The 15373-nt window shown below is 45.7% G+C and overlaps 1 protein-coding gene across 2 annotated transcripts in view; it reads right to left on the bottom strand.

The window, feature by feature from the left end:
* ARAF (A-Raf proto-oncogene, serine/threonine kinase) overlaps positions 1–15373 on the bottom strand; it is a 1692569-nt gene that overhangs the window by 359062 nt on the left and 1318134 nt on the right. For both annotated transcript variants that reach the window (XM_044080303.1, XM_044080302.1), the window contains exon 11: positions 4095–4216. In XM_044080303.1, the coding sequence (XP_043936238.1) occupies positions 4095–4216 (122 nt within the window). The remainder of the gene's footprint in view (positions 1–4094; positions 4217–15373) is intronic.

A 15373-nucleotide genomic window follows, 5' to 3' on the forward strand; every position in this document is an offset into this window, starting at 1 on the left:
CTGAACTGAAAGTGACTGGCTCCCAGTACCCAATGTGGTAGTAAGCATCCTGGAGGTCTAATGAGCACATCCAGTCGCACTCTCGGAGATAAGGTAGAATGGACTGTAGGGTGACCATCCGGAATTTCTGTTTGGCTACAGACAGGTTCAAAGTTGACAGGTCTAGAATGGGCCTGAGGTCCCCCCCATCTTTTTTGGCACTAAAAAGAACCTTGAGTAGACGCCTGATCCAGACTGGTTGGGGGGGGGCCTGTTCGATGGCTCTTTTGAGAAGCGGCTTTGAAACCTCTAGAGCTGCGGCCTCCCTGTGAGCGAGTGGAACATCCGGGAGGTGTTCTGAAACATTTGGAGGGGCAACAAATGGAATAGAGTAACCTCTGGATATAATCTGTAACACTCAGCGATCGGTCGTAACGGACTCCCATGCTGTTGGGTGTAAGGACAATCTCCCCCCCCGACTGCCTCCAGAGTAGGACAGCCAGGCAACCCCTCAGGGCTGCTGACCGGGTCCATCAGAAAAAGGTTATCTAGACCCAAAATTCCTGGGACCCCCTCTACCTCTGGGTCGGCATCGATCCTGTCCCCCTCTACCTCTGGGGGAATAGTTGTCCTGAGAATCTCGGGAAAACTGAGATTTTCGGAACCACATCTTCTTTTGCCCCTGATTCCTAGAGAAGGACTGCTGAGGATTAGAGAAGCGGATCCCAATGGCAGACAAAGTCGTCCCATCTTTTTTGCTCTGGTCAAGTGTGTCACGTACGGTCTTCCCAAAAAGGGAAGAACTGTCGTAGGGAGCATTAATAAACGACACCTTGAAAGGGTCGGCGAACTGACACAACCCGAGCCAGGCATGATGCCTCATGGCTATGCCTGTCCCGGCCACCCTAGCTGCTCCTTCCGTGGCATGGGAAAGGAGCCGCATAGACGTGTTTGAGACTGACGTCAGAGTAGACATTTTCACAGAGAACAACTGATTGCCCTGCGGTGATAAGGACTCTGGGGGCGACTCAGCAAATTCCGATGCAAGGTCTTGATGAAGCTGGATCAAATGTGCCAAATAGTTCAGCACATGGATTGAAAAGGTCACTGAGAAATAAACACGCTTCCCAAACCTATCCACCAACCTGGACTCCTTGTCTGGAGGGTGGACTGAGAAACTCTCCTGCACTAGTTCCTTCTTGGTGGCTGCTGCGACCAACATAGCATCAACTGGGGCTCCTTTTGACCAAGGTTGTCTGTCAGAAGGGGGAGATGAAATCTTACCGGGGCATTTGGGGATGGGCTCTAGGATGTCAGGCTCCTTCCATGCCCGCGTGGTGATAAGGTCCACCAAGGGGTCTGCAGGTGGAGACACCCAGGAAGTAGATGGGCCCATGCCAAAGGCCTCCAGGAACACTGACTCATCTCCAGAAGGTTTTGGGGCTGACCAACCTCCCCTCTGGTGGAGGATCTCTATGATTTCTCCGAAGGAGACGTCTTCGGGAGGTGACCTGGGGGAACCTTATCCTTCATCTAAGTCAGTGTCCATAGTGAGGGACTCAGGGGAGTCCAAGTGCCTCCTTTTGCACTTGCGCTTAGTGACCCTCTTCAGTGGAACTCTCTGAAGAGGACTAGTGAGCCACAGGGGGTTCCACAGAGGAAATAACCTGGGGATCCTCTGGCATGGGCTGTCCTTGAGACAGGATGAAGGGAGTCGTCGCAAAATCCATAAGTGTCTGGGTGGAATCTGAGAGGATGGGCTGGGGTCTCAATCCCTGGGAGAGAACCCTCTCCACCACTTCGAAGGCTGAAGGAGAGCGTACCTCCTTGGCACCCAGCAAGGAAGAAGCCCTCCCCGGATCCGAAGCAAGGGTAGCCTGAGTTCCTAGGAAACGGGTCGGATCCGAAAAAGGCAGAGCCGAAGAATCCATTCCCTCGGGTCAGACTCCCTGTCCGCGGCTCCGAGAGTCACTCGGGTCCAAACTAGTTGGATCCGAGGAGGTTGGGGGAACTGTCGGTGCCGAGCTACCAGTTCCAAAAATTCTCAGATCCAAGAGCCCCAAAGCTGAAGTACTGATTGGGGAAGGAGAGATGGGACAGAAAAAAGGCATGGAGGTCCCCCCTCTGGAGGGAGAGGGGCCTGGCAAGACTCCCATCTGTATTTGGGTCTGAATGAATTCTCCGCATCATCCTGTCCATGTCTAAGTCTGATAAGCTCCGAGTGGATCGCGAAGAAGCCACCAACTCAGATCTGGCTGGTCTGCGCAGTGAGGGCAGGGAAGGCCTCGGATCCGAAGGTTCCAGCGGCTTCGGTGAAAAATGAGGAGACCAGAGCCATGGAGAAACTGGCCTCATGAACTTAGAAGGGGGACTAAGGAAGAGCTCCCTGTCCGGGGATCTCTTGCGAGGTCCATCCCTTTTCTTGTCCCCATCCTCCTTGCGCCTTTCTCTGTCCTTCTCTTTGTCCGCTACACTGACTGTAGCTTTTTCCTTGCTTGACCGAGCACCAGAAGAAGTGGGAGTTTGAGTCCTTGTCTGGGTGGGAGGTTGAGTACTAGGTACCGAGGCCGCGGCAGATTCCAGCATAAATGCCGGGAGAAGGCCTTTAGCTACCAATTTGGCCTTCCAATCCCTGAGGGATCTAGGGTTGAACCCAGTGCAGATTGCACATTGTGTCGACAAATGTGACACTCCCAAACAAATAACAAACAGAGTGTGACCATCAGCCGGGGGAGAGCTAATGGCCACACTCTGTGCATTTCTTAAATACAGATTTTGGCTGATCAGCCATGGTCCTGCACCAAACACCACTACCTACAAAATCACTGCACAAAAAAACAAACGTAGAGGAAAGGCAACCCTAACAACTACTCCACAGAGTTTTACAACAAAAAGCTTTTTTTTTTTTTTTTAACTAACCGACGAACAAGCAATACTAGTGGGGGAGGAGGGGAAACAACTAACTCAGACACACTAAAGACTAAGTATTAATAAACTTACTATCCCTGAGCTCAGAGCGAAGGAGACCACAATGCTCACTACTGGCGTGGCAAACGAGATCTGAGGGAAGGTAGGAGATGGTAGTGCATTATGGGTAGGGGAGGAGCTTGGAGCAGATGCTAGAAAAAAAAGTTACCGGCTCGGATCCGATAGGTTGCAGATAAAATGAAGTTAACTACTTCAGATCAACAATATACATACACACTTCACTGTGGTCATCATCCACTTCCTCTTTTGAAGGTCCTCAATGAGGTCTTAAAGAAGCACATAAAGAGACTATGCCTCTCCAGAAGGGAGCAACATGAAAAGTCTGGCTCAGCCCATTCTTAAAAGTGTGGGCCAAACCACTTGGAAAAGGCACACCCACACGTTACTATTAAAGCCATGGCATTACTGCAGACAAAACTATGGCAAGCAACATGGAAGCTTAATAATGACAACACTATAAAGGTCTTCTTGAGAGGATCCTTGACCACAGATCCGGGAAGGTCTGCTGCCTTCCTATGGCTGATCAGAAGGTAGGCTCCCAACTGGGAAAGGTAAAGCAAACTATTTAGGACTCTGATGCACATAAAGGAAGAGAAGAACATTCTTTTGCCCAACTTGTCTTAAGTATTGCACTGAACATGGTGGCAGGGTGTAAAACTGTTGTGGCCTCTGAGCCTATAGTGAACTGTGGACATTTAACAGGAATCTACACCAAGATACCTCCTATTTCTCAAGGGCTTACACAGAGCATCTGCTTTCTTTAGAGCAGAAAGATGACCGTGGATGTTTCCATTTCACAAAAATGGCATTTTTAAGCAATAATGCAATTCTTCTGAAATACTCAGGCTTCTTTTATGAAGGAAACTCAAGGGCTCAATGAAGGAAAAAAAATGCTCCAAGTCAGACTATGAAAGGGAGATTTAGATTCAAATACAAACCTAGCTCAATACACTCCAGCACCTTAAGGAATATAATGCACATCTCTCAAGGCCTGTGTAGGACTTGTTGAATCCTATAGGAAGCACCATTATCAGACCGCTACTGCCAGTCTGCGATGAAGATTCTGGCAGTAAAAGAGATAACAGTGTCTTAAAATTAAACACAGCCATTTCACAAAATCCACTTACCATCCACAATATTGAACCACTGGGCTGCTCAACTTGCTGAGAGCCACTCCATCTTGTCTTCACTGTTGCTAAGCCAAAGTCACCAATCTTCACAGTCCGACCCTCATCGTGCAAGAAGATATCTGAGTTTGAATAAAGGTTAAGACACTTCACACAATATTAGGGCAAAAATAAAGTTTACATAATAAAAAAATAACAGCTGGGACTTGGACAACAGGTCTTGGCTCAGCATATGAAACTTTCTCATGCTCTCTCTCCTTGCCCATAATGCTCCATACTTCACACTGTCAAATCTCCAGTGTGCCCAGACCTCTCAACCAATCGGGGACAAATTTCAACAAAATCAGGGACAAGTCGAGAAAAAATCAGGGACACTTAAAATATTAGTGCTAGCTATTAACTTGAAACATTGACAGAATCAAAGCATATGAATTAATACACATTTTCTGAAGCAAAAGAAGTCTATAACTCTTAATTATTGTCATTTTTCATTAAGTGTAATTCACCACCTTTCCTCCAAAAGTCACTAGTTTTAGGAGGGATTAAGAGGGACAGAGCTAAAATTTGAGTCAAAATCAGGGACAGTTGAGAGGTATGAGTGTGCCCTCTGTAAGTGAAGAACAAAACAGTATACAAAATTGCAATTAGAAACTAACTACTACATCACTGTTCCATTTACACCAAGTGTGCCTACTGCCAGGAAAAGTAGGATAGTAGACTTTCAAAACAGACCATGATCATGCAGCTCCATCATTATGGTAAGTACACAGTTTTCATATCTTCAAAACATTTAGGAGTCCCAACTTTGCCCACATGGATGACATCATGAAAACACACCTCTTACAATTTATCTTTAAGCGTCTTGCAATATATGTTCAGAGAAGCTCAAATTGTAGACACACGCCCACATCCTCCAAAGATGTGTTTTTGAAAAAATGCACAAAATATAGCCACTGTACCAGCTGAATGTGCTGCAGGTGTGGTATGAAAACATCTTTATTATATTTTGTACAACAGAATTCAAAACATTCTGAAAACCATCAGGGCAATGTGACTTCAGATACCTTAGCACCCAATTTGCAGAAAGCTTAAGAACAGTCATTTCCAAATTATTTTGTCCTGTCCAAAAAGGAACTTCAACTGCTTAAGCATGTCCATAGAATGCAATGTATACCTGACTCTATCGGACTAATTTGGGAAACGTGCATGCAGATTTATTGATTTCAGGACTGTCACCGTAGCTATTTTTTTTTTTTAGTCCAAAGGATCTGTCCAATGTTCCCCTTCCTCCAGCCTTCTGCATGTACACAATTGCATGTGCAACCTCCATACCAAGTGGCACACTACTTGTAATGTTGGCACACTAGCTTTTTATACTTTGATGCATCTGCATTCCTGCAGCTGTCACCAATGCAGTGAGCCAATCTATCTCCATTTCCCAGGATAAATGAGCCAGTGCTGCTCACTTACTCTCATCTCACATTATCTGATCACACTAGCGCGCATGACACTAGCTGCACATGGACTGTCTGGGATGCAATCAAGACACCATGAGTCTGGGTCAACTCCATAGCTACTTTAGGTATAACAGTTACATTTCACTTCAGATCCATTCTGTCTTTATGAAGACCAGATGAGCAGGGTTAGCATACAAAGTTTGTAATCTGGAAAGTCTCCTCCAGAAGTGGAGATCAAATAAGAGGAAACCATGTCTGGCACAGCCAAAATGATGCTTTGGACTTGCTCAGTTTGGCTTTCAAAGTTAATTTTCTATGAGGGGAAATTGGGGAAAACAGAAGAATCTGGCAGGCCACTTCTATACAACAGCATTGTTGGGTCCCTTCCCCAGATGGAGAAACAAGAAACAGAAATTTCTGGACTTGGTGTTGGTCTGAGATGCAAACAGATCACAGCAAAGCCTCCTCCAGTGACACAGGAGGTTCCACACCACCGACAAGGTTGATGGACTAGTCATTCAGCATTAGTATACATAGGATAAGCCTATCGGCAACAGAGATAGTTTCCTTACGAATACAGGCTGTTACGAGAAACTGCACAACAGACAGTCCAGTCCATTTCATTCCCATATCCTCATGGCTTCTTGATACAGGGGATATAAAAAAGTTCTGCCCAGCTTGCTTTTAAACCATAATACAACTATACTGTCAGTATGAATGGCATCTATACCCTAAAGGAGAAAGTCCTGAAAACTATGCAGTTTGATGAGGACTGTCCTCACCTCAACACCAAACAACAAGCTGGTATCCAGCTGTGATCAGGATCATTGAACTGTCTTGTCCTTGGCAATACTTTTCCACCCTCAGGAGGAGTCATTTGTGGTGACATATATTGCTGGCATGGGAAGGTGAAGAGGATCACAGTAAGACTGAGACTGGGTAGCCACCATAGTAAATGGGTACTGCAAGCACTGGAAATTCTTGTCTATCTGTCAAGAAGTCCAAGTACTGAGACCACTGTGCACTGTACACTTACCATAAATTAAGATATTCGAGTGTATTCACTGTTGCAGTCCTGGTTACCCTCCTGCCCCCCAACTTCTTTTGGCTATACCTCTACTTTCCTTTACTATGCTTAAAAGCCTTTTTGGTGTATTTGCTTTTTTGTTGGAGGTATACCTTTGGGTTTTTATGTTTAATTGCTTCCCATTAGGGGGGCACCTGACATCTGGGGCAAGAAAAACTGATGTAATGGCGTCGGCTGCATGTTTTATACCCCTGACGACCTGACGCCATGGAAGAAGGGACAGCAACCGACACAGGACCCAAGACTTTCTTAATCAGGTTGACTGAGGGCATCCTGCAAGCAGATTACCCAAATGTAATGACTGCAACAGTGAAACACGAAGAACATCTGACAATGACTTCCTACAACCTCAAGTGATGTGTAGGTATCTTGGACAACCAAACACCACATCTGATTTCCTCTTGTCAAGCAAGGAGAGAACCAACTACAACAAGACCATTCAGAACTTTCCTTTTGCAACAAATTGTTGAAGTCACTGAGATCTGCCCAAAATCCTTAGTCTTTTTTGGAATGAAAAATAACTCATAGTAACATCCAGGCTATACCTGAAATGGTGAGACTTCTTGGACTACCCTTTTTGAAGGAGGCTTATGATCTCTTTTATCACAACACTCTTTTGCTAGGGCGGGACGATGGGTAATGGCAGTGTGTGCAGAAAGGATTTTGTATCCTCAAGATAATTGTCTGAATCCACTTTTTTCCTGTGTGGTGGCCATCATTGCTGATGGAAGGGCCAACATTACAATTTGTCTCTATAGTAAGACAGGTAAGCCCACAGGGAGTCTTGCTAATGCTGGTCTCCCAGTTGAGGGGCCATGGTATCTCTGTTTCTGCTAACAGTTTCTGCCTTTGGGTGGCCATTCAGTTTTTGCATTTCCTATAACCATGTTTGTTCTTCCCAGACTTTGATTCTTCTGTTGCTTTAGGTCACACTTGTACCACAAAAGGCACAAACACAGCTGCATCTTCAAGAGAGTAAACAAGGCAGTGCCAAATTGGACACCAAGAGCTGCAAGCATCTTCTTTCTCACTATCTTCAAGATTTAATTTGACCAGAAGACTACACAGGTCAGCTCTGATAAAGGTGGCACTGATGAAAGATGCTTAGAAATTCTCAGTAAATTCAGAAGCAATTGGGCATGGTAGAGTAGAGCAACACCGGAGCCTATACTGCCCTTACTGACCCATCCATGGAGCCATGTACAGGATGTCATCAAAAATATAGAAAACTGTTGCCCCTTGTGAACTAAGCTTTTAACTCGCCATCCAGCAACTCATCCAGTGCCTTTGTCACCTCACTTGTTGGCACACAATAGAAAAGTAGCATGTGAGAGACATGATTAAGCATCATGACAGAAAAGGTGGAAGATGCACTTCTAAAAGCACCCCAACACAATAGATTATTTTCATGGAAGGGGATGTAGCACAGGATTCTGAGGTGTGGCAACCTTTCTTAGGACTCCTGCAATTATAACAAGATTTGATGACTGGAGTCTGAAGCTTAAAGCTCAAATGTTAGGATGACAGAGTTTTATTTGGTCACCATAGAATTGGTGATAAAACATCAGGCACTCTCCAAGCTTCTCTGCTGACAAGACAGACTATCTTGTCCACAGAGGGGACTACTCAAGGAGACTGAGTGGGAGAATAAAAAGCTTCATGCAAATTCCATTCCAGAGATGAAGAGGATTTTGTCACCTATTCCTACTTTTCTTCAGTCCCTTGAACTTGTGATTGGGGGCAGGGTTATGTAATCTTCTACACTGCCACTGGCATAGGAAACTTCAGAGAGGACTGAATGTGCTTTCTCTTCCTCCTTGGTGGGGGAGTTTCCAAAGAGGAAAAAGAACTTGAAATACAACAAATTTCCATATAGTGATCTCACTGATGTTTACTCTACACTCTGTCTTGAAGGTTGGAAAACCGACAAAATGCAACGGCAGGTGGGAGGGCATCTCTGGTCAGCCCATGCTGGGTGGTCTGCAATATCAATAACAGATTCTGCTATAAGATGACTGATGATAAATGACTAAAATCAACACTGGCTGAAGCAAAAGTTGACAAAAATCAATGTAATTTTCAGTCAGTCAAACCCAAATGCTGATGTCAAGAAGCCACATTAGACAAACATCTGCACTGGGACTCTTACAGCTGAAAGTTCAAAGTGGCACACAGGACACTGGTGCCAATGTCAATAATGAACCTACTGAGGTGGCATTAGGATACATGGTAGTACCCATGATCTCCGGTGATGGCACCAACACCAGTGACATTGTCAGGCACTAACTGAAATGACTGACCCCCAAAACCAAAAATCACAGTCAATGTCACTGTGGCACTACAGCTGTGGCCAATAACGATTCAGAAGAAAAGTAAGGTTAAAGAGTTCCTGTCTGCCTTACAAGCAGAAAGCAAAAGCATGAAACTAATTTCCACTGGCAATGGCAGCAAGGCCTTCAATATGTTCTTGCAATTCTTATCTACTATCATATATAAAAAAGAGTGGGTCAAAGGAGCTAAAGGACCTGAAAGAAGACAGCTGAAGAGGAAGCAAACCCACCCAATATCACTATTATGACAGGAAAGGTTATCCTGCCTCATAAACCTAGGTAAATGACCCCCCATGACATTAATCACCATCACAGAAACAATAGATTCACTAAAGGTGAATTTCCTGGCATTCATGTCTCAACACATAATAAACTGATTATGGTCAGAGGCCTGATCACAGTTCCCTACATTATGTACAAATGATGACAAAGAATTATAACCAGATTTGCACAGTAATGCAACTGTTCAGTCTCATGTAGCTAAGAGAACTACATGTTATGAGCACTTAAGTTCAAATAATGCATGTGTTTATTAAAGAGTAGAGTTTTCTCTTCTACTAAATAAATCTACTGTAACATATCAAAAGAGTGTAATGATGTAGAAATACAAGAGCACAGAAAGATGTTAATCACAATTAAAGTGAAAAAAAAGAGAATGAACTGTGAAAAGGACTGTACGAAATAAGAAGTTATGTACTCACCATACCGTTCCATGTGAGTTGTTTATCTCGCCATCATTCTTAACTGATGGGTTCGGAGCCGATCCATCAGCTCCGGTACGGCCGTATGCAAAGCTCGAGGTCTTCCAGTAGCTCAAGGCCAAGCCCCTATCCCATGATGCACTGTGAATTACCTCAGATCTTGTTTGCTGCGTGTACTATAACTATATAAATGAGCTATCCTCCTATGGAAAGGAAGAAGAATTGAGCAACCAGGATGAGACCAACATCTAGGTCAACTATCAGCCAGGAGGAGGAAGGAGGGAGGGACGTAAGAATGAAGGCGAGATGAACAACTCACATGGAACGTTATGGTGAGTACATAACTTCTTAATGTGAAGTTGTTCAATCTCGCCGTTCATTCTTAACTGATGGGTAGCATCCCTAGCACAATCAATCTCAGGTGGCTCACGGGAGTACATTCCTCAGGTCCGTAGACCCAAAAGAAGCCCTGCCCCTGGAGGCCTTATCCACTCTGTAATGTGTGATAAAGGTATGCGGTTTAGACCAAGTGGCTGCTGCACAAATGTTATCGAGGGGCAATTTGGCTTGGAACACAGAGGATGTAGAAACTGCTCTGGTTGAGTGAGCTTTAATCTTGTGTTAAAAAGACATATTAGCAGCTGAGTAGACAAAGGTGATACAATCAGATAACCATTTAGAGTTGTTTTAGCCACTGGTCTACCTTTTCTGGATTCAGAGAATGAAACAAAGAGCTGGTCTGACTGCCTGATATCTTTTGTTCTATCCAAATAAAATCTGAGCTGTCTGTGAACATCAAGTTTGTGCAGCATATACTCCAACTTGCTGGAATGATTAGGGAAGAAAACTGGTAACTCAATGACTTGGTTGATATTAGTTTCTGAACAGACTTTGGGCAAAAAAGAGGGATTTGTCCTAAGAGATACTCTGTCAGCATGAAAGATCAAATAAGGAGGGCTGATAGATAAAGCTTGAAGTTCTGACACACTGTGGGCAGAAGTAATAGCAACCAGAAAAATGGTTTTCCACGACAAATATTTGAGGTCACAAAATGATGTTGGTTCAAAAGGGGGAAGGACTATACGTAACAGCATAAAATTTAGATTCCATGAAGAATAGGGAATTTTTACAGGTGGTCTCATATGAAATGTCCCCTTGAGAAGGCCTTGGATAACTTGTGGGACATGACATTAAACCAGTCTATCCCAAGATGAAAGTTAGATACAGCAGCCAACTGATCCCGAACTGTCTTGGTTGCTGCTCCGTTGTTAAAAAATCATAGTCAAGAATTCTAGTATGGATGTCAAGGGGGCTTGGTAAGGATCAATGTTCTGCTTAGAGGCCCATATGGAAAATCTCTTCCACTTACCAAGATATAATCTTCTAGTGGACGGCTTATGAGAAGACAAAAGGATCTGTTTTGTCTCATTGGAGAATATATGAAGCCTGGCTATGAGGGGAACTGCAGCAGCCAAGCCATCAGCTTCAGTGACTGCAGAGAAAGATGAAGGTCCCCTGACGGATGTGTCAGAAGGTCTGGAAATGGGTCCAGAATCCAGGGATCCTCCAAGAGATGATGTTGAAGGAATGGGAACCAAATCTGCTGAGGCCAATGAGGGGCTATAAGAATGACGGTCCTTCCCAGCGATTTTGCTTTCTGTAGAACACTGAGTATCAATGGGATTGGTAGAAATGCACTGAGGAGACCCAGGGGCCAACAGAGTAAGAGTGCATCTCTCAGGGCTTCTCCTGGAGGAGGAATCAGGGCAAAGTAGCTTCTGCATTTCATATGTTGATGTGGCTGGCAAAAAGGCTGCAGCATGGCTGGCCCCATTTTCGGAAAATCTTGTCCGCAATCTCTTTCTTGAGGGACCACTCGTGCAGCACCAAGATTGCCCTGCACAGTTTGTCTGCTATCATGTTGGATATCCCCGGGATATGCATTGCCAACAGAAAGCGCTGGGAGGAAACAGCTCACTGCCAAACTCTAAGGGCTTCTCAGCAAAGGGGGTAAGACTTGCTTCCCCCTGCTTGTTCAAGTACCAGACTACTGACATAGTGTCTGTCTGAATTGCAATCATTCATAGGAGAAGAGAGTCCTGGAAGTATGCAATGCCAAAAGTACTGCTCTCATCTCCAGAACACTGATATGCAAATGTGACTCTTGATCTGTCCATGTGCCTTGGGCAGTCTTTCCCTGAAAATGCCCCCCCACCCTATCAGAGAAGTGCCTGTGGTCACAGTGGCTACTGGAGGGGGTAGAACAAAGGGGCGTCCTATGGTGACGTGAAGAGATGTCAACCACCACTGGAGATGCTTCTTGCAAGAGCTCGTAATCAAAATCGTATGGCCCATGGGAAGTTCCTGGTAAGACCATTGAGTGAACAACAGCCATTGAAGAATCCGCATATGCATTCTTGCTAATGGTATGGCTAGGATTGCTGCAGCCATCAAACCTAATACTTTCAGAACTTCTGAAGCTGGTGCTCTGTCTTTCGATACCAATGTGCCGATATGCTGACGAAAAAGCAAGATTCTTTTGATTGGTAGTCTTAACAGTGGTGGTTGAAGTGTCTAGCTCTGCCCCGATAAAAACGATATGCTGCAATGGCGACAAGGCAGACTTTTCTGAGTTGACCGTAATGCCTAACTGATTGCAGAGTGACAGAGTGTACTCCCTTGCCTGGATCAGTTGATGTCTGGTGGTGGCGGTAAGGAGCCAACCGTCTAGGTATGGAAACACCTGGAATCCAAGATGCCTCAGGTGAGTCGTGACCACTGCCATGCATTTGGTGAACACTCTAGGGGCTGTAGTGAGACCAAAGGGCAGGGGTCAAAACTGATAATGATTGGCTCCCAGCCGGAAATGCAGGTGATCTCTGGATTTTTATGTGGTAGTACGCATCCTTGAGATCTATTGAACACATCCAATTGTCTTTTCCTAAGAAGAGAAGTACAGACTGGAGCATGACCATCTGGAACATCTCTTTCTTCACATATTGGTCGAGTCTGCTGAGGTCCAAAATGGGTCTCAAGTCCCCTGTTTTCTTTGGAACCAAAAAAAACCTTGAGTAAGTTCCGGATCCTGTTTGGTCTGCTGGGACTGGCTGGATGACTATTTCTTAGCAACCTGTGGACCTCTATAGTTACTTGTTCCCTGTAATTGGGTGGAACGTCCGGGATTCTTGTTATAGACAGGGGGGGGGGGATGTCGAATGGTATGAAATACTCTCTGGAAATACTTTGTACCTAGCTGTCTTTTATTTCTTGCCAGGTGTCTGGAAACAAAGATAAGCAACCCCCGACTGCCTCCAGAGCAGGACAGTTGGGCTTCCTTTCAGGAGCGCTGGTAGGATTGACCAGAGAAGTGATCTCTGTCACGCTGATGTTGTGGACCCCCTCTGCCGCGAGGGTGGTGTCTTCCACTATTACTCCCTCCTCTGCCCCTGGAGGGGGGTTCACCATGTGTGTCCTGAAAGGCTCCTTGGGCTTTCCGGAACCACATTTTTCCTCCCCTTTGGGATAAGGCCGGGTAGGGGTGGAAAAACAGACTCCAACGGCAGACAGAGTCTTTCCCTCCTGTTCACACGTGGTCAGAGTTTCCTTCATTTTAGGCCCAAAATGGAATGAGCCATCAAAAGGGGTGTTTTCGAAGGATGACTTAAAGAGCTCCGCAAAGGAACACAAGCGCATCCAGGAATGTTTTCTGAGAGCGATTCCTGTACCCGCTTGCCCTACTCGTTCCATCAGCTGCATAGGATACGAGATGCATGGATGAGTTGACAATAGAATTCAGGGTAGCAAGCTGGGCAGCAACTTTGCCAGAGGCCCCTGCAGCTACTGTAACCTGAAGAGCATCTCCCAACTCCTTAAGGAGATCTTTTTGCAACCTAGTGAAATGGGTTAAGTAGTTCAGTGAGCGGAGAGCAAAAGAAGATGAACTAAACATGCATTTCCCATATCTATCCATGATCCTAGACTCCCTATTAGAAGGATGAATAGACTAGGAAGTCTCAGACATTTCCTTTTTGGTGGCAGCTGCCACCACCATGGCATCAACAGGGACTCCTTTGGATAAGAAGGTTTTATCTGGTGGAGCTGACACAAACTTGTTAGGCCTCCTGGGAACAGGCTCCATGGCCTCCGGTGACTACCACGCCCTCCGAGACACCAACTGCATGAGCTCATCAAAGGGTGAAGACACCCAAGAGGTTGAGGGTCGAGACCCGAAAGCCTTCTGGAGAACTGACTCATCTTCAGTAGTGCTTTTGGACTGCCAATTACTCCTCTGCTTAAGGATCTCAAGTATCTCAGCAAAGGAGATATCCTCAGAGGGGGACCGCGGGAACCCTTCAGACTCATCCAAGTCAGTGTCAGATTGTTAAAGACTCCTGAGGAAGTCCAAGTGTCTCCTCTTGCACAATCTCTTCCTGGGAACCTCCTCAGTGGGAGCCTCTGGGAGCCTCTGGGGAGGTCTCGGAAGAGCAGGGGGCACCTTGTGGGGCTATCTGAGGCTCTGGGTCTGTACGCCTAGCCTGGATGATGGAAGCAGAAGCAGACACAGGTGCTTTAGGGGTTGAGGAAGCAAGGCCTGAAGTCGAGGATGTCTTCGGGGACAAGGCTCGCCTCATGGCCTTGAAGGCACCATGGCTCCGATGGGAAGAAACCACCAAACCCTCCCGCACCAAGGCTGTGGGCTCCGATCCGGAGGTAGGAGCCAAGCTCATCTAAGCCGAAGCCCCGAGAGAAAGAGTCGGTACCGACCAGTCGGTCCAACTATCCTTCCTGGATTCGACTGGAGAGTGTCGGCTCCTAGAGTCTCTGGTTGGCGCCAAGGATGTCCAAGTGGATGGGGCCAAGGACAATGGAGCAGGTCTCGGCTCCAAAGGCTTCACGATCAACAGGTCTGCTTCCTCTGGCTCCGGAGGTCCGGTACGGTTCGGAGGAGGAGTAGTCAAAGCAGGAGGAGGGGTCTTTGGCTCCGTAGCCACTTGGGTCACAGCCGACAACAATTTACCAAGGCCTAGTGCCTGTAAAAGCTTCTGCACCAATCGATCCATATCCAAATCTGACAGATGACCTAGAAGAATGTACCGACGGTCCCGACTGAATGGTTGTCTCCGAGGTCTGTGTAGTCAATGTCACAGAATCCTTCAATTTTTTTTTTATTTGAAAAGCCGAAAGAAGAAGAAAACTGCTTAGAGTGCTTAGATTCCTGAGAAGATCTAGAGGACTTGGAAGACTTGCTGGCCACATCCTGGTCACTCAACGCCTCTTGGAAAGGATGCTTTAACAGGCCCCTGTCCATCAACTTCCTTTTCCTCTCTAGCAACACTCTCAAAGAAAAAGAATGACATATGGCACAAGACTCCTGTAAGTGGACAGCTCCTAAACAATAAAAGTACAGCTGTGTACACTTACCATAAATGTAGATATTTGAGTGTATTCATTGTTGCAGTCATCACATTTGGGTTATCTGCTTGCAGTAGCCCTTAATCAGCCTGATTATCAAATTCTTGCGTCCTGCGTCGGTTGCTGTCTCATTTTCCATGATGTCAGGTAGTCAAGGGTATAAAGCATGCAGCAGACACCATTACATCAGTTTTTCTTGCCCCACATGTCAGGTGCCCCCATAATGGGAAGCAATTATACACAAGGTTACACCTCCAACAAAAAAGCAAATACACCAAAAAGCTTTAAGCAT

Source organism: Protopterus annectens, chromosome 8.part0, assembly GCF_019279795.1.
Source record: "Protopterus annectens isolate FY-2018-M chromosome 8.part0, PAN1.0, whole genome shotgun sequence".
Classification (NCBI taxonomy): domain Eukaryota; kingdom Metazoa; phylum Chordata; order Ceratodontiformes; family Protopteridae; genus Protopterus; species Protopterus annectens.